The sequence below is a fragment of the Pipistrellus hanaki genome (assembly GCF_964339955.1).
Source record: "Pipistrellus hanaki genome assembly, chromosome: 11".
Classification (NCBI taxonomy): Eukaryota; Metazoa; Chordata; class Mammalia; order Chiroptera; family Vespertilionidae; genus Pipistrellus; species Pipistrellus hanaki.
The window spans coordinates 1,409,639-1,430,794 of NC_140513.1; the positions used below are offsets into that span (position 1 = coordinate 1,409,639).

General features: G+C 66.2%; 1 protein-coding gene across 3 annotated transcripts in view; it reads left to right on the forward strand.

The window, feature by feature from the left end:
* VAV2 (vav guanine nucleotide exchange factor 2) overlaps nucleotides 1-21,156 on the forward strand; it is a 62,433-nt gene that overhangs the window by 11,886 nt on the left and 29,391 nt on the right. For all 3 annotated transcript variants that reach the window (XM_084899648.1, XM_084899649.1, XM_084899650.1), the window contains exon 2: nucleotides 11,979-12,095. In XM_084899648.1, the coding sequence (XP_084755774.1) occupies nucleotides 11,979-12,095 (117 nt within the window). The remainder of the gene's footprint in view (nucleotides 1-11,978; nucleotides 12,096-21,156) is intronic.

Here is a 21,156-nt window from a genome sequence, read left to right on the forward strand (position 1 = left end):
GGGGGGCACTTGATCAAACAAGAGTGGGTACGTGAACAGGGTGCTGGGCCACGTGATTGGCTGGGATTGTGCACGTGATGGGCATGGCCACGTGATTGGCTGGAAGTGTGCATGTGAACAGGGGGTGGGGTCACTTGATCAAACGAGTGGGGACCTAAAACGGGACAGAGCCACGTGATTGGCTGGAAGTGTGCACGCGAGCAGGGGTTTGGGCCGTGTGATCAAGCAGAGGGCACTGGGTCAGGGGCAGGGCCTGGTGAACACACGTGAGATCCCGGGGACAGAGGAGGGGCCACGTGAGCCCCCAGAAGCTGAGGAGGCAGGAAGGACCCTCCCTGGAGCCCTCCTCCCGCCGACACCCTGATTTCAGATTCCGGCCCCAGGACGGGAGAGCCTGTGTTCCCAGGCCCGTCTGCGGTCCTCGGAGCAGCAGCCCCCGACGTGGACCCTCCCTGCCTCTCCTGGGCTTTGACCGGGTTCAGGGAGCCGCTGAGGCCTGGGCTCCGGCGGGGGGACCCCCTGACCTCCCCGCAGGGCTCACAGGGAGATCCACCCTGTGTCTGTGCCCGGCCCTGCCTCCCTCGGCTCCCGCAGGGACAGCGCAGCGGGCGCCCGGGCGGGCTGCTGGTGGGCATTGCAGGCGCCTGGCCCAGCCCCCAGCTGCTGGATAGTGTCTGCCCCCAGCCCCCTCCCCTCCCCGGCCTTCCCCTCCGAGTGCAGCCTGGGCCTCCGCTTCCTGAGCACCTGGCTGACAGGAGCCAGCCGCTGGGTGGTTGTGCCCATATTCTAGACGCCAACACTGAGGCTCAGAGAGGGAGCAGAGGTCCCTCCCCCGCCCACCACCCCCTCCACCCGCCCAGCTCACAGGCGCTCCCCCAGCTGCCGCCGGTTGCCATGGAGCCGGAGGAGGAGATTTCTGAGAAGCCGTCCAAAACACACACCAGCTGGCCCTCCTCCCTCCCTCTCTCCTGCCTCAAAGCGCCCTTTGTGCGGGTCTCCCCCTGGCCAGGCGCCGGGGGCACGGGAGGTCAGGCAGGCCGAGGGTCCAGGTAGGGGGTTCTGGCCTGGGCTCCATCGCCCGGCTCTCCCCTGCCTCTGCCTGCCCGCAGGCGGTTCCCTCCACTTGGACCTGAAAGACGAGGCCCCGAGGGAGGGAGCGGCCTCGGAAGGACCCGGGAGGACGGGTGGTCTGGCAGGGCCGAGCCGGAGTCAGCCCCCCTGAGGGATGGCGGGCAGACCAGATAACTCTACAAAGAAAACGACGTTAAAACCAAACCTCCACCAGCAATGAGCTGTGCCGGCGGCGGCCCGCCTCCGGGCGCGTCCCGAACGGTGTCCAGTGTCTCCCCGGGGGATGAGGTCATTGCTGAGGCGGGCGCGGGCGGAGGCCCAGCCCCGAGCCCGGGGGGGTGGGGTGGGGGCGCTCTGCGCTGTGGGGGGAGAGGGAGCAGGAGGGGCCTGGGCAGGTGTCCTGACCTGGGGGCTCACCTGGCGCCCGGGTGCCAGGGGGATGGTGAGTGGCCACCCCCACTCCCCACCCACCCAGCCCCGCTCTGCAGCGCCCCGCAGCCCCTGTGCCCGGGGAGGACTCACCCCTCACCCCTCTTCCTCCCTGTGCCCGGCTGTGCGCCCGGGAGCCCGTGAGGGTCAGAGGGGTGGCGGGCAGAGTTGGGGTTGAGGGCACAGTGTCCCAGGACCGAGGTGTCAGGAGATGGGGGGCGTTCTGGGCTCTGCAGGGACCCCTGTGGGGAGGAGCCAGGGAGGGGGCTTCCGGGGACACCCTCCCCCGCTGTGGGCCCGGGGACGGGTGCGTGCCCTCTGAGCACCCCGTGCCCGGGCACCCTGCTGCAGGCTCAGGTTCGGGTGTCGGTTCCCCAGTGGCTATTGGTGCCCAGTCCTGAGAGCTCGGGGTGACTGTCCATGTCTCCTGAGGAGTGAGGTGCCGCTGGCGGACAAGGTCCCCGGACCCTCAGCGCGGGGTCGGAAGCAGGAAGCGAACCCACAGCGCTCTGGCCCGTGGGCACCAGCGGCTCTGCCACGCTCCTCCCGGCGGCCCTTGGCTCCGTGCCGGGAGGAGGGGGCGCAGCCGGAGGCCCCGCCTGAGGGGGTCCCGGAGGAGGGCTGGGCACCGTCCCTGGGTGTCCCGTCCCGGGTCCCCTGAGCCCCGGCCAGAGCAGACGGGGTTTCAGATCTTTCATGGGGTCTGCGACCCGGACCCCCGCCTCCCTGGAACCTGGGAGCCCAGGCCCCCTCCGCACAAAGCTGTGCGGGACCCCCTCCCCTACTGTGCAGCCCGGGCCCAGCCCCTGGGCTCCCCTGGGCGCCCCCGAGGAGGGTGGGAGGGGCACGTGGCGTGGCTGCTGGGTGCCGGATGGGTTAGTGATGTCAGCGGAGTGATGAGGGGACACGCTAGTCTGCCCCCTTGGTGGGCGCTGACCTCAGCCTGGGAGCCTGTGGGCCACCCCACCGTGGGCTGCTCCCCTCCTCTGCGCCCCCAAGGCCGGCGGAGCCCCCTCAGAGGCCCTGCCCATCCCACCCCTTGGTGCCGCCTAGGGGTTCACTCCCTGGATGGGCGGTGAGGCCCCGCCAAGTGCCCCCCAACGAGGGCCATCTCCCCGGGAAGCAGCAGCTCGCCCCTCCAGCCCCCCCCCCCCTCGGGCCAGAGCCACAGGCTTAGGGTGCATCTCCCAGCGAGGGAGCCCTGCCCTCACCTGGGCCCGCCCCTCGGCCCTGCCCACTCCTAGAAGGAGCCAGTGCCTCCCCGCCCCTTTGCCCAGGGTGCTTGGTTCCGTGTGGGCACCGTTGTGGAGGAGGGCCCCCCCATGCTCCGGGCCGCCCTCACACGGCCCCAGGCGCCGGCTGCTCTGGGCTGTGTCCAGGGCCGAGGCCTCTGGGCCGGGGGAGGCAGGGAAGTAAGGCTGAGCCTCGCGATTTACAACCTAAACTGTGGTGACGAAATTCCCGCAGTCCAGAACATTCTCAGCTCAGCGCCCCACGCACCAGGCGCTGGCTCTGAGCAGGCGGGGTCTCCCCCGAGGCCTCCGAGCACCCTTACCCCTGGGGTTCTTCCTGGGGTAGAGGAGCAGGGACCCCCCCCCCGGGAGTGTCTGCAGGTGAGGGCCGGGGTGGGTCATGTCTGCTCCCCCGCGCCCCCCATGCCCGGGAGTGGCCTCAGGAAGCTGCTACAGCAGAACCTCATTCTCTGCAGCTCTGGAGGGCGGAGGGCAAGGTCCAGAATCTCTTAAATTTTTTGGACTTCTTTAAAACGCCGAGGGACGAGGGACAAATAGTTAAAAATCCGGACTGTCCCGCCAAAAGCGGGGACGTCTGGTCCCCTTATCGTTGGCCCCTTGAGTTTTCAGCAAAGGCCAGCTTAGGAGGACCCTCGTTACGTGAATAACAGTGTACCTACCGATATAGTTTACGCTTAAAAAATGTGGCTATTTGTTGATATTTGGCTCTGTGGACCAGTGAGTGTGCCGACCACTGGCCTAGACCATACAGCTGCTTCCAGTGTGTCCACTCAGGGCCTGTCTCCACTGAGGGACTGACGGGCAGGCCCAGGGCAGGGTCATTACCCAACAGGCTGGCCCTGAGGGCGGCCGCGCTGGGTTAGCGGCCTCTCTGGGCCTGCAGCTGGCCTCCAACCCCGGCCTCGCTCACCTACCTCCAGGGGAGAAGGTGGGGTCCCACCCCCAAGGCCAGCTGCGAGCTAGGGGAGGGAGCGGCCCCCTGGGGCGAGGTCCCACCCCCCAGCCCTCCGCTGCTCGGGCCTGGCCTGTACCTGCTCTGCTCAGGCCTGCCTGCCTGCCACACCCGGGGCGCAGGCCCAGCCGTTCAGTTGGGCCCAGGATGTTGGGGGGGGGGCGGGGAGAAGAGGGGGTGGTGAGGCTGTTGGGGCCTGGGCCCGGCTTCCAGCTGTGCCTCTGCCGGGGCTTTCCAGGGGTGGCTGCTGCATGAGGCCTGGCGGTCAGCCTGGGTAGCGAGGGCCCTCCCCTCCCCCGAGGGCCACGGGGCAGCAGGGTCTCCCTGGCGCCTGGGTGTGCCACCCCTCCCCCCTCCCCACTGAGGCTCCCCTCGGAGTGTTTGAGCCCCCGCCTGGGGCGCCCCGAGTCTGCAGCTGGCGAGCCCCGCTCAGGTTCCCACACCCCCACCCCACCCCACCCACCCCACCCCGACCCGCTCCACCACCCTCTCACTTCCCCTGCCAGCCCGTCGCTCATCTCGAAAATAACCAGGGGGGTAGGGGAGGGGAGGGTGGTCGGGAGGCACAGTGAGGCCCAGCCAGGGAGCCCCGTGTAATGGCTTCTGTGGAGAGTGCACAAGGGCATGCCTCTGCCTTTAAAAATTAAAAAAAATATATTTTTGATTTCAGAGGGGAAGGGAGAGGGAGAGATAGAAACCTCAATGAGGGGAGAGAATCATTGACCAGCTGCCTCCCGCATGCCCTGCACTGGGGATGGAGCCCGCAACCCTGGCCTGTGCCCTGAGCGGGAATCGAACCCGTGACCTCCTGATTCCTAGGTCGACGCTCAGCCCCTGAGCCACGCAGGGGAGGGGGTGGGGAGGGGATGGGGTGGGGAGAGGGCGGGGTGAGGAGGGGACGGGGTGAGGAGGGGAGGGGACGGGGTGGGGAGGGGAGGGGGTGGGGAGGGATGGGGTGGGGAGGGGAGGGGATGGGGGTGGGGAGGGGGTGGGGAGGGGTGAGGAGGGGAGGGGGTGGGGTGGGGTGGGAAGGGGAGGGATGGGGTGAGGAGGGATGGGGTGAGGAATGCACGGCCCAGGCCCGGGAGATTCCCGTGGACCCAGCTTGGCGGCAGCAGAGGGGACTGGGTGTTGTTCCCAGCAGTCAGGTTTGTAAAACACAAACACAAAAAACCCCAGAGAACAAAAAACCACAACCCCCTGCAGAGTCAAGAAAATGATTAAGTGTCTGGAGAGGTCAGTAGGTTTTTATTTGATTCCCCCCCCCCCCCCCCTTATCTAAAGAGGAGTTTCTACTTGGGGAGAAAAGACAAAGAAAGGTTTATGCCCCCCCTCCCCCGGGGGGGGGGGGTGATTCCTGGGCCCGACTGCTGTTTCAATCAGAAGGGACAGCCCTGGCTGGTATGCTCAATGGTTAGAGCACCAGCCTGCCCACCGAAGGGTCCAGGGTTTCATTCCCTATCAAGGGCAGGTACCTGGGTTGCAGGTTCGATCCCCAGTCCCAGTCTGTGTCTCTCACACACTGACCCAGGAACCAAGAGGTCAACAGTTCAATTCCCTGTCAGGCAGATCCTCGCTCAGTAGGGGGCGCGCAGGAGGCAGCTGATGGATGGATGTTTCTCTCTGATCTGTTTTTCTCTGTATCCCTTCCCCTTCCTCTCTAAAAAACAAAATATTAAAAAATTTACAAAATCAATGGCAATAATATCCTTGGGTGAGGATTAACGATCAAACAAATCAGACCTAACTGGTTGGCAGCTGGTGCAGGGGAGGCCCCTCAGTGCCAGTCTGGCCAGTTTGCCCACCTAGTGAAGTGGTGATGGTTATCCAAGCCCCGAGGGGAAGGCCTTCTGGACAGAAAGACAGACAGAGACCCACCATGAGGCCTGCCTCCCGCACGCTCTGAGCAGGTGGGGCCGTGGGGCCGGGCTGGAGCAGCCCCGGAGCTGAAATACCAGCGCTGGCTCCGCGTTTCTGTGCAAAAACAACTGGGGTGTTTCCTGTCGTGTGCCCCCCGCCCCCCCCCCCCCCCCCAGTCCCCAGGCCCCGGCCCGGCCCTCCCCCGCTCCCACCCGCGGGCGGGGGTGGAGGGTGAGTCCGCAGCTGTGAGCATTCCTGACCTGCAGGGGTGAGACCCAGCTGCCTGCCCCGCAGACAATGGAGCCGCTCCCCACGCCCACCCCGTGCGCGCTGCCCCGGGCCTGGCCTGGTTCTGCCGGAATTTCCAGAAAGTGCAGCTTCTCCAGTGGATCTTTGCTTCTCTGACTCATTGGAGAAAATAAAAACATGAAACAGCTCCGGACAGGCAACGCTCCCGGACCCCCAGCCCCAGGCAGGTGGCACCCTTTACCCGTCACGGAGGTGGTGTCGGCTCCCCCGAGGGAGCCCCGCCCGGGGTGCGGTGTGGAGGGCAGCGGGCAGTCCAGGATGAATCATATAATGTGACGGTTATCGTGCTGACAGTTTCAAGTGCACCGTTCAGTGGTCATTAAACACATTCACATCTTGTGCAACCACCACCACCAGCGTCTCCAGAACGTTCTCATCCTCCCAGACTGAAACTGCACCGTAAATCAATCATTCACTCCCACCCCCTGTCCTCCGGCCTGCGGCCACCCCTCCACTTCCTGTCTGTGAGTGACCCAGTCCCTCACAGGAGCAAAACGACACAGAACTGGCCCTTCCTGGCGGGCTCATTCCAGCCAGCATCACGTCCGGCCTCATCCACCCTCCGGCTTCATCCACGGGGGAGCAGGGATGGTCTGCTGGATCGGCTTCCTTTTTAAGGCTTTCCATCAATTGGCTGCTACCTGCCCCATCCAATGGGAGCACTGCATTGAGTCCTCGTTTGCATATTTGCTGACCAATCAAAGCAGCTCATGTTGGCCAATTAGGAAGGTGCTCTTTAGGCCAATCAAACTGTTCAAATTTGGAGTCCTAATTTGCATAAAAGCGGACCAGTCAGAGGCTAGGGTGGGCATTTCTGTGTAAGTGACCTTCCGTGTGCCTGGAAGGGGAGAATTTTGTTTCCCTGTCTTGTGGTCTTTTTATTTTATTTTATTTTATTGATTTTTTACAGAGAGGAAGGGAGAGGGATAGTTGGAAACATCGATGAGCTGCCTCTTGCACCTCCTACTGGGGATGTGCCCGCAACCAAGGTACATGCCCCTGACCAGAATCGAACCCAGGACCTTTCAGTCCGCAGGCCGACACTCTTTCCACTGAGCCAAACCGGTTTCAGCTGGTTTGTGGAGTCTTTACCCAATTCATGTTTCCCCAGATGGGGGACTCCCCTTGTTGGAAATACTCAGAAGTGGATTGCTGGTTCGTAAGGTCGTTCTCTTTCTAACGTTCTGAGGAACCTTCGCTGCTTTCCCCAGCGGACACCATCCTCCATGCCCACCCCCAGCGCACTCGTGAGGGGCCGCTGTCCACATCCTCCCACAGTAGCCGTTCTTATGGTGGGCAGGGGGGCAGGGAGACACACTGGGGAGGACACCCTCCCTCCCCACTGCCCCCCGAAACTGGAACTCCAGGGCCTGCATTCAGGGTTACTGACCTGGGGAAACTGAGGCGCTGAGAGGGGCGGAGACCTGTCAGGGTGACCGAGCTGTGCTCTGAGCAGAGTGTATTCCAGCGTCCCTCTGTCCTGGGTGGCCACGTGGCCAGGAAGGCGGAGCCTGGGTTCTGGATGGTTCCTGGGTGCCGTGGACGCAGATGGGGTGCAGGGGCCGCCACGGCCCTGGAGGCCACGTTGGCCTCTGAGCCTGTGGGCAGTTTTGTCCATGTGAGCGGGAGGGGAGTGACTCCAGAGCCTGAAGCCTGAGGTTTAATATTGAAAGGCCATCCCTTGAGCAGGGGAGACCTGGGGAGGGTGCAGGCACCTGGAGTGGGCCTCAGGACCTGGACCCCAGCTGCTCCCCAGGGGGATCACTGAACATGGCATTTTCTTCTTGAAATGCTGTGGCCCGGGGCCCACACTCCCGGCGTCTGCAGCGTTCTTGCTGCCGTGGGGAAGGCTGCTTCCTGTCCTGATGCTCTCGGTGGTGAGAATTATCATCCCGTGTCATGGGTTGGGTCAGCGTGCACATGGAGGCGCTTGCATGATCGGACGGTACAGGGTGAGGGCGGCTCGGCTGCCAGCAGGTGCTGGCTCCAGCCTGCGGGGGAGGTGGAGGTGACCCCCATGGAGGGGCACTCCTGGGGTGACCTGATTTTGGGGTGCTCATGTCGGGCACCTTTCCACAGAGCCACTGGGCAGGCCGAGCTGGGCGCCTGAGCCCCGGGTTCACCTGGAGCTGGAGTCACGGGGACGGCTCCCAGGAAGTGTGTCCGGGAGGGTGTGGACTCGAACCCTAACCCATGTAGCTCTGAACGCTGCCTGGGTCTGTCTGGGCCCCCGCCCCGGTTCAGGGGCGCCTGCAGCATGAAGTGCCAGAAGCGAGGGGCGGGTTCACCGGAGAGAGGAGCAGGTGCGGGGTCTGCAGCAGGTCCTGAGGAGTGTGTGTGTGTGTGTGTGTGTGTGTGTGTGTGTGGGGAGGGGCACCGCGCCAGGCAGCGCCCCGCTGACCCCTCGGAGCCTCCTGCGGGCTGCGCCCTGGGCCGGCGGTGGGATGGAGCCCTCGGCGTCCGGAAGCGGCTCAGGGAGGTGGCTGCGCGGAAAAACGCCCGGAAGCCGCTTCCTGCGGGCTTTGTGGTGACCTCTGCTCCGACCCGGCCTTGGAGGCCGATCGCACGAGGTCTCTTCATTCCTCCGGCTCCGGCGCTGCCAGCCGGGGCGGCGGGGCTTTCCAGGCTGCCGGGCGTTTCCGTCTGGTTCGGCTGACGGACGCTGTGGCTCAGGGGTCCCCCCCCGCCCCCCCCGTCTGCTCTCGGAGCCCCGGGCACCTGCAGCGCCTGCGGACGGGGCTGAGCAGGACCAGGTGAGGAGGGAGCTCCGGCCGCCTGCACCCGCTGCCAGGCCCGCACCCGCTGCCAGGCGCCCGCACCCGCCGCCAGGCCCGCACCCACTGCCAGGCGGGGCTTTGCCAGGGTGGTGGTTCTGGGCGCGCCTCCCGCCAGCTTCCACGAGGAAGTCCTCCGCCATCAGGTCAGGGGCCACCGCTCTACAGCCGTCACCAGCTTGGCACGGCCTGGCCTGCGTGGCTGCCAGCAGGCCGCCCTGGTGCCTGAGGGCTCGACCCCCTCACCCCGTTCAGAGCCTGCTTCTGCTGCCCCCTGAGCCCCTCCCAGGGTCGCTGGGAAGCCCCTTCGGTTTCATGGTGGCAACTGTCCATAGGTGTGGCCGATGGCCCCGGCAGCCGTGGCCGCGGTGGGAGGCCGCGGTGGGCGGGAGGGGGAGCCTGGTGGGTGGGCACACATGGCCAGGGGCCCGAGCCCAGCAGAGCCCAGCGGAGCCGTGTCAGCCGAGTCTACAGCGCCCAGACAGCCGCCGCCTTCCCCGGAGCCGAGGGGGTGGGGAGTGGCCGGGCCGAGGCGGAGCTCCTGTCCAGTTTCCCGGAATTGGCCAGAGTGCACCCGAACCCTGTTTGTGTCCCTGTGGCAGGCATCCTGAGACGGGGTCAGGGGTCAGGAAGCTCGCTAAGGCTGGACTTGTCTGCCTCGGAGGCTGGGGCCTTTGAGTCACTTTGGCGGTCATGGCTGCAGTCACGGCTGCAGTCACGGCTGGAGGACTGCCCTGCGGGTGGGGGGCACTGCCTCGCTGGGACCCTGGGACAGGGCCTGCGGACACCCCTCCGAGCAGCTCGTCCCCACCACGGCCTGGCTCGGCCTCGGCCCCTGAGAGGCGTCCCTGCCCATGGCTTTGGGGGTCTCTCATGGGAGGAGCCTGGCATGGTGGACGAGACCATGAGGACTGGACCCGACCGCTGGGGTTCACATTGGGTCCGCCCCTCCCTGCGTGTCCACGTGGCTCCATGACGTGTTAGAGGGCTGAGTCCGGCGTGCAGTGCCCGCCGCTGCCCGGGCTGGGGAGACAGGCCTCCGTGGCGCCTTGGCGAGGGGGCTGTCCCTGGCAGCAGTGCCTTCCCTGTTCCCAGCCAGCAGGTGGGCACCACGTGGCCACAGTGGGCCAGCCCCCGTCCCCGGGGTGCACTGGGACTCAGGTCCTGGCTCTGGCGGCGGGTCCCCGCCGGGCCCTCCGAGAGCTAACTGACAGCGGACAGCAGGCAGCAGCCCGGCGGTGCCCGCAGCCCGGGGTGCTGGGCACAGAGCCGGAGCCGCAGCCCGAGCCACAGGCTAGCTAATCGCATTTGAGGCCATTAGGGCCGGGGAGGCCGACGTGTCCCCTTGGCCGCCCGCCTCCTGGCGCCCCGCCGGGCCTGCAGGGGCTTTGTTTGGACAAAAGGCCGCTCTATGGGTGGGGGTGGGGGGGGAGGTGGGGTGCCCATGCCCCATGGAGGCCCTTCCACAAGCCCAGCGGGTCTGGCTCGGCGCTGGCCGCTTGTCGGGCCAGTTTTCTGGAGAGACACGCTCCTGTGGCTGTGGCTGCCTCGTGGGGAGACGGTGCCGGGCCCGGAGCCGCAGGCAAGAACCAGCACCCACCCCTCTGGCTTCGGTTTCCCTAACGCCCCTCCCCGTCCTGGGCCTCTGCTTCCCTAACTGCCCCTCCCCGTCCTGGGCCTTGGCTTCCCTAACTGCCCCTCCCCGTCCTGGGCCTCGGCTTCCCTCCCTGCAGGGACCACATCACTGTGCAGGACCCCGGCTCCTTAGGAGATGGAAGGGGATGGGGGACAGGTGTGCAGGACGGGGGTCCCGGCCCCCAGCGCCCCCTGGAGATTGCTCTCACGAGGGGCCTTCACCGCCCGGAAGCACATGGGTTCAAGTCTCAGCTCCGCCACGTCGGGAGCCAGCATTCCTCACTGCCTGAGCTCGGTGTCCTGGGCAGACCTGCAGCCCAGCGCCCGCCGCCCAGGGCACTGCCGCCCGCGTGGGCACCCAGCCGCTCCTGCATCTGCTTCGTCCCCGACGCGCCGTGTCCCTTCCCCTGAGGCCCGCGGTCTGTGCGCCTCGAAGAGGCTGGCCCGGGCGGCCGGCGCTGACCACAGCGGGCCTGGACGGTGAGGGGCCTGGACACTGACCACAGCGGGCCTGGACGGTGAGGGCCCGGTGGCTGGTGCTGACCACAGCGGGCCTGGACGGTGAGGGGCCCGGACACTGACCACAGCGGGCCTGGACGGTGAGGGCCCAGCTGCCGGCGCTGACCACAGCGGGCCTGGACGGTGAGGGCCTGGGCGGCCGGGAGGGAGGGAGTGTGCCAGGCCGGCCGAGGCCGCGCCCTGCCCTGAGCCGAAGGAAGCGGGTGCCGGCTGGTTGTGGGAGGCGCTGTGTAATTACCGCTAAAAGCGGAGGCAGGAGGAATGAAAATAAACGCTTAGAGGGAATTAGAGACGATGGTGAGCAGAAATAGCGGAGCCGCTGGCAGCTGTGCGTCTGGGGGGAGGGGGAGGGGGTGCTGGCACGGGCCGGAAGAAGGCTGGCCTGGCACCCCCCTCCCGGGTGCAGGCTCGGCGCGGGTGTGCCCCCGGACCCGGGTGCTGAGGCCACGAAGTGATTTGTCCGCTCCGCTCTGGAGGCCGCCGGGCCAAGGTCAGGGAGTGGGCAGGGCCGGCCTCCTCGGGGTTCAGGGGGTCCCGGGCCGTGCCCTCTGGTTCCCTGGCCGCCTCCGCCTCTCACTCCCGAGAGCAGCACCTGGTCTCCCCCCTCGTCACAGTGCCTCCCCCGGGGTCTGTGCCTGTGTGCCCCTCACTGTGTGTGTGTGTGCCCTGGTGTTGGGGTGCGGGGCCAGGTGTTGGGGTACGGGGGGGGGGGGCGGGGAGGGGAGGAGCCGCCTGGATCTGGGGACTCTGGCCTGTGTGCTTGCTCCATTCCCCGCGGAGGGGCCTGTGCTGCTCCCGTGCGAGGCCTGCTTCCCGCTGTCGGCTCTGTCACCTGTGGAGCAGCTGTGGTCAGTGTGAGCCCAGGGAGGTGCAGGTGTGTGTACCTGTGCCGTGTGTGCGTGTGCGTGTGTGTGAGCACCTGCATGCGTGCCCGTGTGTGCGTGTGGGCGCACACTCCATCTCAGTTCCAGTGAAGACTGTCAGGTGGAAATGCACTGGGTCTCCTCGGACAGGGCCGGAGTGGGGGGCGGCGGGGGTGCATGGTCATGGGTGGCGGAGGGCTGGGCAGTGTGACGCCGGGCGGTGGGCCATCCCCTGGCGCCTCCTGAGTGGGAGCAGGTGCGCTGCCGCCATCTGTTCATGCCGGCCCCAGGCTCACGCTCCCTCTCCCCGCAGTTCCTGTGCCTGAAGAACATCCGCACCTTCCTCAAGGTCTGCCACGACAAGTTCGGGCTGAGGAACAGCGAGCTGTTCGACCCCTTCGACCTCTTCGACGTCCGAGACTTTGGGAAGGTGAGTGCCCCCTCCGTCTGCCCCCAGGTTGGCGGCTGAGGCCGGCTCGACGGCAGGGGCCCAGTAAACACCCTGTCCCGTCCGTCCGGCAGGTGCAGGCGGATGTGTGCCAACAGAAGGGACTCTGTGCGCAGCCCTCACACCGTGGGGAGCAGCCTGGGACGGGGGGAGGGGCAGGCGGGGTGCATACCGGCCCGGCTCCGCCGCGGGTCCTCACCCACAGGCAGGCCGCTGCTCCTCGCCGGGCCTCACTTTCCCTGCGGGTCAGCGGCAGGGCTGGCTGGATGACTGCGCGATGGCGTCAGGGGTGCCTCTGGGGTCCCCACGGGCTCCCACCTTCCCCCCTCTCTTTCTCCCACGTCCTTTACCCTGAGGTCCCGCTCCGACGGCCAGGAGCTTGACTTTCCCCAGCTCCACCGGGTGTGAGCGTGCTTTTTTTCTCCTGCCTGCGCCCACAGCTAATTAAATTTTAATTGGCTAATTGCTTCTCCCCGCGCCCCAAGAGATTCGTTGTTTCTGTGGAAGCCTGGCATTGGTGTTTGTTGGAAAAGAGGCGGAAGGAGGCAGGGAGGTGAGAAGGAACGAGAGGGAGCGAGTGCATTGCAGCAAGGTGTCCTTCCAGCGCCCGGGGCCCCCCAGGCCCGGGGTTTCCGAGGCTCCGCTCTGTGCCAGGCGGGTGCTGGGTCGGGGAGCCCCTCCGGATCTCAGGGTGCAGGGGAGGCCCTGCTGCGGGTCAGAAAGCCTTTCCCAGGCCCCCCCCCCCCCCCCCCCCCGGCACCTCCAGTGGGGGAGGTGGGGCTGGGCCCTGGACTGTTGGACTGTTTATCCCGGGTGATCCTTTTAGGCTTCCGTGGAAAAACCGTTATTACGGTAAAACGAGGGAACCTAATAATGATCGTTTTAACCCTTGAAAATGTGCACAGCTCAGCGTCAGTCCCAGCATCTATTCCGTGTTGCTCGTCCAGCACCACCGTCGAGGTCCACACGTTTAAAAAATATATTCCGCCGAAACCGGTATGGCTCAATGGACAGAGCGTTGGCTTGGGGACTGAAAGGTCCCGGGTTCGATTCGGTCAAGGGCATGTACCTTGGTTGCGGGCATATCCCCAGTAGGGGGTGTGTAAGAGGCAGCTTATCGATGACTCTCATCGATGTTTCTAACTCTCTATCTCTCTCCCTTCCTCTCTGTACAAAATCAATAAAATATGTTAAAAAAATATATATATATATTTCTATTGATGTCAGAGAGGAAGGGAGAGGGAGAGAGAAACATCAGTGATGAGAGAGAATCATGGATCAGCTGCCTCCCGCACGCCCCCCCATTGTGGACCACATTTTGTTTATCTGTCACCCGCTGGCAGACCGTGGGGCGGCCTCTGCCCTGTGGCTGCTGGAACTGGCACTGCTGTGGACATGCGCCTGCCGAGGGGAGGGCAGGGGGTCATGGTTGACTTTAAGAAATATATGTTTTCATTGATTTCAGAGAGAGAGGGAGGGATAGGGACAGAGATCGAGAAACATCCGTGAGGAGAGCAACAGCATCGGTCGGCTGCCTCCGGCACGCCCCCCGCCGGGGATGGAGCCTACCACCTGGGCCGGGAACCGAACTGCTCAACCCCACCCGAGCTGGAAGCCCAGTGCGAGACACAGCTTTCCCCCTGGACACTCGGTCTGAGGGAGACCCGCTCCCTCATTCATTCATTCATTCATTCATTCATTCATTCGTTCGTTCGTCATCCCACAGCCGCGGGGAGGTGCCCTGGGGCAGGGGAGAGGGAGGGGTGAGCAGACGGACCCCGGCCCCTGCTCTCAGGTGGGAAAGGGGAGTGGGGCAACTCGCCCCCGTGTCAGCCTGGGGGCTGGGGGCTGAGGTCTTGGGGAGCCCGCCGAACCTGCACCCTGGCTGTGGCCCTCAGGACCCTCTTAAATACCCTCCCCTCTCCTCTTAGGACGGCCCGTTTTCACAGATTCGTTCAACGACGTTCATTAGGTAATTAGCTTTCCCATCTTTAATTAACCAAGGACTAATTATGAGTCACGTCTCCAATTAGCAGCTCACTTGCCGAGAGGGAGCCAGGGGGTGACAGGGAGCATCCCAGTCCCGAGCCAGCCCTGGGCTTCTCTGTGCGTTGGGGCTGGGGCGGGTCAGCCATCAGCTGGGGCGTCCAGGGGGCGGGCATCTGGGGGATGACCCCGCCCCCATTCACTGCTGTGTGTGAGGTCTCTGCGGAGCTGCAGCCTTGGGGCCAGGCTCCCGGCTGAGTGAGTGGGCAGAGGGGACATGGGCATCTCTGCCCGGCCCCCGGGCTCTCCTCTCCCTGGCTGACCCAGCGGCTGGTTTGGGCCTGCAGGTTTGGGAATGGCGGGCCTTGGCCGTCTTCCAGCTGGGGGGGGGGGGGGGGTGTGAGGGACATGGAGGCCTGAGGGCGACATGGAGGCCTGGCGAGGACTGGGCCTGCTCTGTGGCTTCTTTCCTGGGCCCTGAAGCCAGGCCCTGGGTGACGGGCAGGCCGAGCATGGCCTGAGGCTGACCAGCCTGAGGCTCCGGGCTCAGCCCCAGACGGCAGCCCTCCCCCGTCTGAGCGCCCGGTTCACATTGAGGTCGCCGTGTGGAGGTGGGTGCACAGCACCAGGCCAGGACAGAGCACCCAGGTGCCAGCAGTGCCTGGCAGAGCAGGGCGCCGCCCGGGGCTGGCTGGGCAGACAGCTCTCAGGGCCGCGACGAGGGACAGAGGGACAGAGGGACCGAGGACACAGGGAGCGGGCGGCCAGGCCCTCCTCTGCTCCGCCCATGGACTCCAGGACAGGCTGGCCTCCCGGCCGCATCCACCGTGTCCGGCCTCGGTGCCGTGTCCGGCCGGATTCCTCTTTGATCTGAGATGGACTTACTGAGCTGGTGGCAAAATGGCTCAGAGCCCCTTCTCCCTCCGACGGGAGAAAGTTCCAGGAAAGCCCGGTGTCCGGTGCCTTTCCTCCCCGAGGGCAGCTCTGACTGGGAAGTCGCCAGCTATATTGGCCACGGGACACTGGGGCCCTGGGCCTGGGGTCTCTGGGTGCCGGGTTCCAGGAGCGCCCCGCCAGGGCTGTGCAGGTCAGGGCGGGTCCCGGGAGGCGGCTCTGTGGGTGCCTCCCGGATCGCCAAGTCCTGGACCCTGGGCTCAGACCTCGGAGCCCCGCTGGTCCTCCCTCTCCCGGGGCTGTGCCCGTTAGCACCAGGGTGGCGTGTCAGAGTGCAGTGGGGCGTGTCGGAGGGCAAGGCTGTGGCAGGAGGGAGGCCTGAGGGGTGGACAGTCCAGTCTACACCGGGGAGTGTGGCCAGGTCAGGGTGAGGGCAAAGGTGAGACCGAGGGGCTGGCAGGGTCTGGCCGTGTGGCTGTTGACCAGTGGCTGCGGTCCCAGCAGCTGAGGGAAGTGGGGGGGGGGGGTGTCAGGGGAGGGTTTGGTTCCGCCTCTGTGCTTACTGAACGTGACCTTGGTGCAGCTCCCCACCCTCCACGCCCTCCCATCTTATCTGCAACTCGGACATCAGAATTAATTATGGAATTACATCCATTACGTCAGCCTCCCAGAGCTGGGAAGGGCGGCCTGACCCCATTCCACCCAGAGCAGGGCGCCCTCTAGGGGCTGGCCTCTGGCCTGGATGCCTGGGTGCTTCCCGGGCATGGTGGGTCTGGTTATGGTGGGTCAGTTATGGTGGGTCCGGTTATGGTGGGTCTGGTTATGGAAGGTCCCGGTTATGGTGGGTCCCGGTGATGGTGGGTCTGGTTATGGTGGGTCAGTTATGGTGGGTCAGTTATGGTGGGTCCGGTTATGGTGGGTCTGGTTATGGAAGGTCCCGGTTATGGTGGGTCCCGGTGATGGTGGGTCTGGTTATGGTGGGTCAGTTATGGTGGGTCTGGTTATGGTGGGTCGGTTATGGTGGGTCCGGCTACGGAAGGTCCCGGTTATGATGGGTCTGGCTATGGTGGGTCCGGTTATGGAAGGTCCCGGTTATGGTGGGTCTGGTTATGGAAGGTCCTGGTTATGGTGGGTCCCGGTGATGGTGGGTCTGGTTATGGTGGGTCCGGTGGTCACTGGGTGCTTCAGATCCCACAGGGAAGCGCTTGAGACGCAGAAATGAGACCCTGGAACTTTCTGCCCCGCTGGGACTGTGCTCCCCTCTGGTGCTTGGTTTTGTTTTGTTAATCCTCGTCTGAGGGTATTTTCCACTGATTTTTAGGGAGGGTGGAGGAGAGAGGGAGAGACAGAGAAACATCGATGGGAGAGAAATGCATCGATGGGCTGCCTCCTGTACATACCTTGAACATGGCCCGGGCTGGGGAGGAGCCTGCATCCAAGGTACATGCCCTTGACCAGAATCGAACCCGGGACCCTCTGTCTGCAGGCCGACACCCTATCCACTGAGCCACACCGGCCAGGGCTCCCCTCGGTTTAGAGGCAGTCCCTCGCTGAGCTGGAGGCACCCTATTAACTTAACTGCAGGGAGTCACCGCCGTGTCCTCGGGGCGGAACGGAGAGCCGTCCTGACACCGCGGGCTGTCATTGGGAGGCAAATTAACTCGTCCTCATGGTGCGGCATCTCATCGCCCTGGGAGGAGCCGGTGGAGCAGGGAAATGAGAAGTCGCAGGCGTCCTTGGGCGGGAGGTCGGGGAGCGGTGTGGTCGAGGCGATGGGGCCAGGGACCTCGCCGGGGAGTCGCCGGCCGAGGGCTGGGACCCGGTGGGACCCGGCCTCTCCCAGCGTTCCGCCCGTTCCCTCGCCGCGGTCTCTGCCAGCAGGCTTCCGGCCGCCTCAGACGGGGAGCCATGTCCCTGACAGTTCACGCACCGAAGCCTCGGCCTCCGTGGGAGGGTCAGAGGTGAGGACTTGGCGGTCGGGTTTCGTCACGAGGCCGGACTGTCGTGGGTGCGATCAGTGACTTTGTTCTATTTTTTTTTTATTGATTTCAGAGAGGAAGGGAGAGGGAGAGAGAGAGAAACATCGGGGATGAGAGAGAATCATGGATCACCTGCCTCTCTTATGTCCCACTCTGGGATGGAGCCCGAACCCCGGGCATGTGCCCTGACCAGGCATCGGACCGTGACCTCGTGGCTCATAGGTCAGCGCTCAGCCCCCGAGCCCCGCCGGCCGGGTCCCGTCTGTCATTCCCATGAGCAGTGACTGCACCGGCCTCGAGGCTCGGGCTGCTGTGGGAGGGCCTCCGGTGGACGGGACCCGGGCCCAGAGGTGGAGGAGGGACGGCTCCCGCACAGCCGGCGCCGATGGTTGGAGAGCCGGGCTTTCAGCACAGGCTCTCCCTCCCGGCCCCCCTGGGCCCCCCGGCGCCCCCGTCTGCTCGCAGGAGGCGCCAGTCCGTGCTGGGGCGGGACGGCGGTGCCTGGCGGGCGGTGGGCAGCGCTGTGGCTGCTCGAGGACGGCCGGCCGCGGTCAGAGACGGGGCTCCCCTCCTGAGAGACAGACAGACAGACAGACAGACACGTCGATGGAGAGAGGCTCAGCAGTGGGTCCCCTCCCGCTCGCACCCGGCCTGGGCCTGGGATTTATTTTTATTATTTATTTAAAAAACTAATATTTTATTGATTCTTTACAGAGAGGAAGGGAGAGGGATAGAGAGATAGAAACATCGATGAGAGATAATCATGGATCAGCTGCCTCTTGCACACCCCCTACTGGGGACGTGCTTGTAACCAAGGTACATACCCTTGACCGGAATCGAACCCGGGACCTTTTAGTCTGCAGGCCAACGCTCTATCCACTGAGCCAAACTGGTTTCGGCTCAACCTAAACTCTTCACAAAATGCTCCGGCGTGTGTTGTTCTTGACACTGTTTTTGAAGGAGAATCACGTACAGCACCTCCCGTGACCCAATCCCGGGAAACACTCGGATCAGGAACAGGTAGCGATGGAAGGATTTTCCCGCCCCCTCCCTCCGTACCTCCTCTCTCTCCACCCCTTCCTCTCTCTCCCTCCCCCTCCCCCTCTCCCTCCGCCATGAGGCCCCCTCACCACTGCTCCTCCCCAGAGGACCGTCCTCCCTGTGACAGGCCGCCCATCCCAGCACAGTGGCGGCGCCTCCGCGGCCCGGTGGGCAGCTCTGAGCGGCCGGCGGGCATGTTCTGGCGGGTCCCCATGCGCCCTGCCAGGCCACGCCCGGCCTTTGTTAGCGGCGCCCACACCTCGCTCCCGCCCAGGGCTTTCTCCCCGGAGACTCCGATGCCTCCGTGTCTGTTAGCGTTCAGCTCGGCGATGGGTCGGGAGCCATTCATCTTGTCCTTCTGCCTCTTATCTGAGCCGCCCAGCCCGGCGCCGCTGGCTCCCTCTCCCCTCCTCTCCCCCCCAGAGCAGGTCCACGGGGAGAGCGAGAGGCGCCTGGGAGAGATCCCTCTCCCTCCTCCCCTGGCTGGCCTGCCTGTGCCCACCGCCTGCCTGTGCCCACCGCCTGCCTGTGCCCACCGCCTGCCAGGCTCGGGGAGGGAAGCCGTGGGCGTGCCTCTGTGTGGTGAGCCTGCCAGCAGCCTGGGGGCGCGGGGTTCGGGGTGGACCCCGACAGGCAGTGCATTGTGCCTCCGCAGGCAGGTCCGGGGCCGGTGGGTTCCGTCCTCACGGCGGTGGGAGCCGGAGGCACGAGTGGTCACCTGGCTGACAGTCAGTGAGGACACTTCCTCCATGAGCTCGCCGAGGCGTGGCCCAGAGCTGACCCCGTGGTCAGACGCCGCGGGCACCAGCGGGCAGGACGTGCCCCAGGGGAGGCGCGCCCCTTCCCGCGCCCGCCCTCCTCCACGCCCCCAGCACAGCCACCCGTGGGCTGTGACCCCCATCGGCCGGCCGAGTTAAGACCAAGAAATGTATGGGAGGAGGGGGCGCGGAGGGCGGTCTTGCTGGTCTCGGTCTGTCTGCCCGGCCCGTTCTGCGGAGAGGGAGTGGAGGTTGTCCGTTGCCCACGGTCACGCAGCTGAGCCGGGAGGACCTAGGTCTCGAACCCGATGGTGGGCTCCGGGCTCAGACACGGCAGGTGAGGGGCTCTGAGGCCGGGCCTTGGACGAGGCGCCCACGCCCCACCCCGTCCCGTCCGGGGCAGGCAGAGCGGAAGGACGCTGGCCCCGCCGCCCGTGCTGCCGCCTCCCCGGGGCCCGTGCTGCCGCCTCCCCGGGGCCCGTGCTGCCGCCTCCCCGGGGCCCGTGCTGCCGCCTCCCCGGGGCCCGTGCTGCCGCCTCCCCGGGGCCCGTGCTGCCGCCTCCCCGGGGCCCGTGCTGCCGCCTCCCCGGGGCCCGTGCTGCCGCCTCCCCGGGGCCCGTGCCAGCCGCCTCCCCGGGGCCCGTGCCAGCCGCCTCCCCGGGGCCCGTGCCAGCCGCCTCCCCGGGGCCCGTGCTGCCGCCTCCCCGGGGCCCGTGCTGCCGCCTCCCCGGGGCCCGTGCCAGCCGCCTCCCCGCCGCCCGTGCCAGCCGCCTCCCCGGGGCCCGTGCCAGCCGCCTCCCCGGGGCCCGTGCTGCCGCCTCCCCGGGGCCCGTGCTGCCGCCTCCCCGGGGCCCGTGCTGCCGCCTCCCCGGGGCCCGTGCTGCCGCCTCCCCGGGGCCGGCGCTTCGTGGGATCAGTCACAGCTTTCAGGGCGCTCCCTGCTGGTGGTGGTGCTGCCGGTGCGGCTGCCGCCGGGAAGCGGGCCAGCCTGCAGTGCGGCCGCGAGCTCTCCTTTCTGCTGCTGTTTGTTTTGTGTTTAGGGCGGGGAGACAGAGGAACACGTCCGTGTGGCAGACACAGTGACTGGTTCCCTCCCGCACACACCTCGACGGGTCAGGGATTGACGTAGGTGACCCTAATCGGAACCCAGCCCTCCAGCTTTTCTCGCCTCGGAGACGTACAGACGGTGCCTGGGAAAGGCCAGGCCGATGGCCGGGCTCCGTGTCTTCACCCGGGACATGGGGGGCCGTCCCGACTCCACGGGGCGTGCTGGGGCCAAACTCCACGGGCCGAGGCAGGAACCAGTGCCGGCCCGAGGCGGGCTGGGCTGGGCGGCCGGGCCCACGTGGGAGCCAGCTGTGAGGGCCCTGCCTATGGCCCCTGGTTCGGTGTCCACTGCAGGGAGAGGGGAGGGTGAGGTTTCAGGGGGGCCTGGGCTCTGCCCGCCCCGTGCCGTCTGCCAGGCCCATTTTGCATCCCAGGCCTGGGCCCCTCGGGCTGCTCTGGGGGTTCCGGTACCTCCTGGGGCTGTGACTCACGGGGCAGCTGACCTGTGTCTGTGCGAGGCTCCGGCGGATCAGAGTGGGGACGAGCTGCTGCTTGTATTTAACCCCTTTATCCACCCACCTCCTCACCGGCCCCAGCCCGGGAGCTGCTGGAGGTAACTGCGGGGAGGAGGGCGGGGAGGGCAGGGGTGAGGTGCATTCACAGGCGCTGCCCGCCAGGCCCCCAAAGCCCGTGCTGGGTGGGACCCCACTTAGCCCCGCTCCTGATGCCTGAGGGTGAGGTGTGTGGTCCTGTCGCCGCCTCAGCCTCAGGCAGAGTGGAGGCGGCCTGCTGGGCCGACAGGGTGCGGGGCAGGCAGGGTGTGGAGCGGCCACTGTCTGATGGCAGACAGCTGGTTCGCCCGGGCGTGTGCCCTGTGGGCCTCGGTTCCTCCTCCAGGAAACGGGCGGCAGCAGAGTGCCATGGGCGCTGGAGGGGCTGAAATGCTTCGGGGCTGACAGCCAGGCGGGCGGGCGGGAGGCCCAGACAGACGCTCGCTGATGTGAGTGCCGATGTGTCCAGAGCCGCAGCCTGGGCTCCCGCAGCCTGGCCCCGCGAGGGCTCGGCCTGGGGGTCACGGTGGCCTGGGGGTCACAGGTGGCCATGCAGACCTCATGCAGCCCCCTGCTCTCAGCTCTCTCGTCCGCACGGTGAGGAATTGGCGGGATGGTTGCCAAGCCCCTCACCACGCCTGGCTCCTGCCAGCCTTCCCGGTCGGCACAGATACCCCGCCAGCTCCCGGCGGGCTGCCCTGGCCTGTGCTCCCACTTCTCCTCGAGGCCCTTTGGTGTGAGTGACGTGTTTTAATGCCGGAGACTCTGGAGAGGCCGCCCGGGCGTG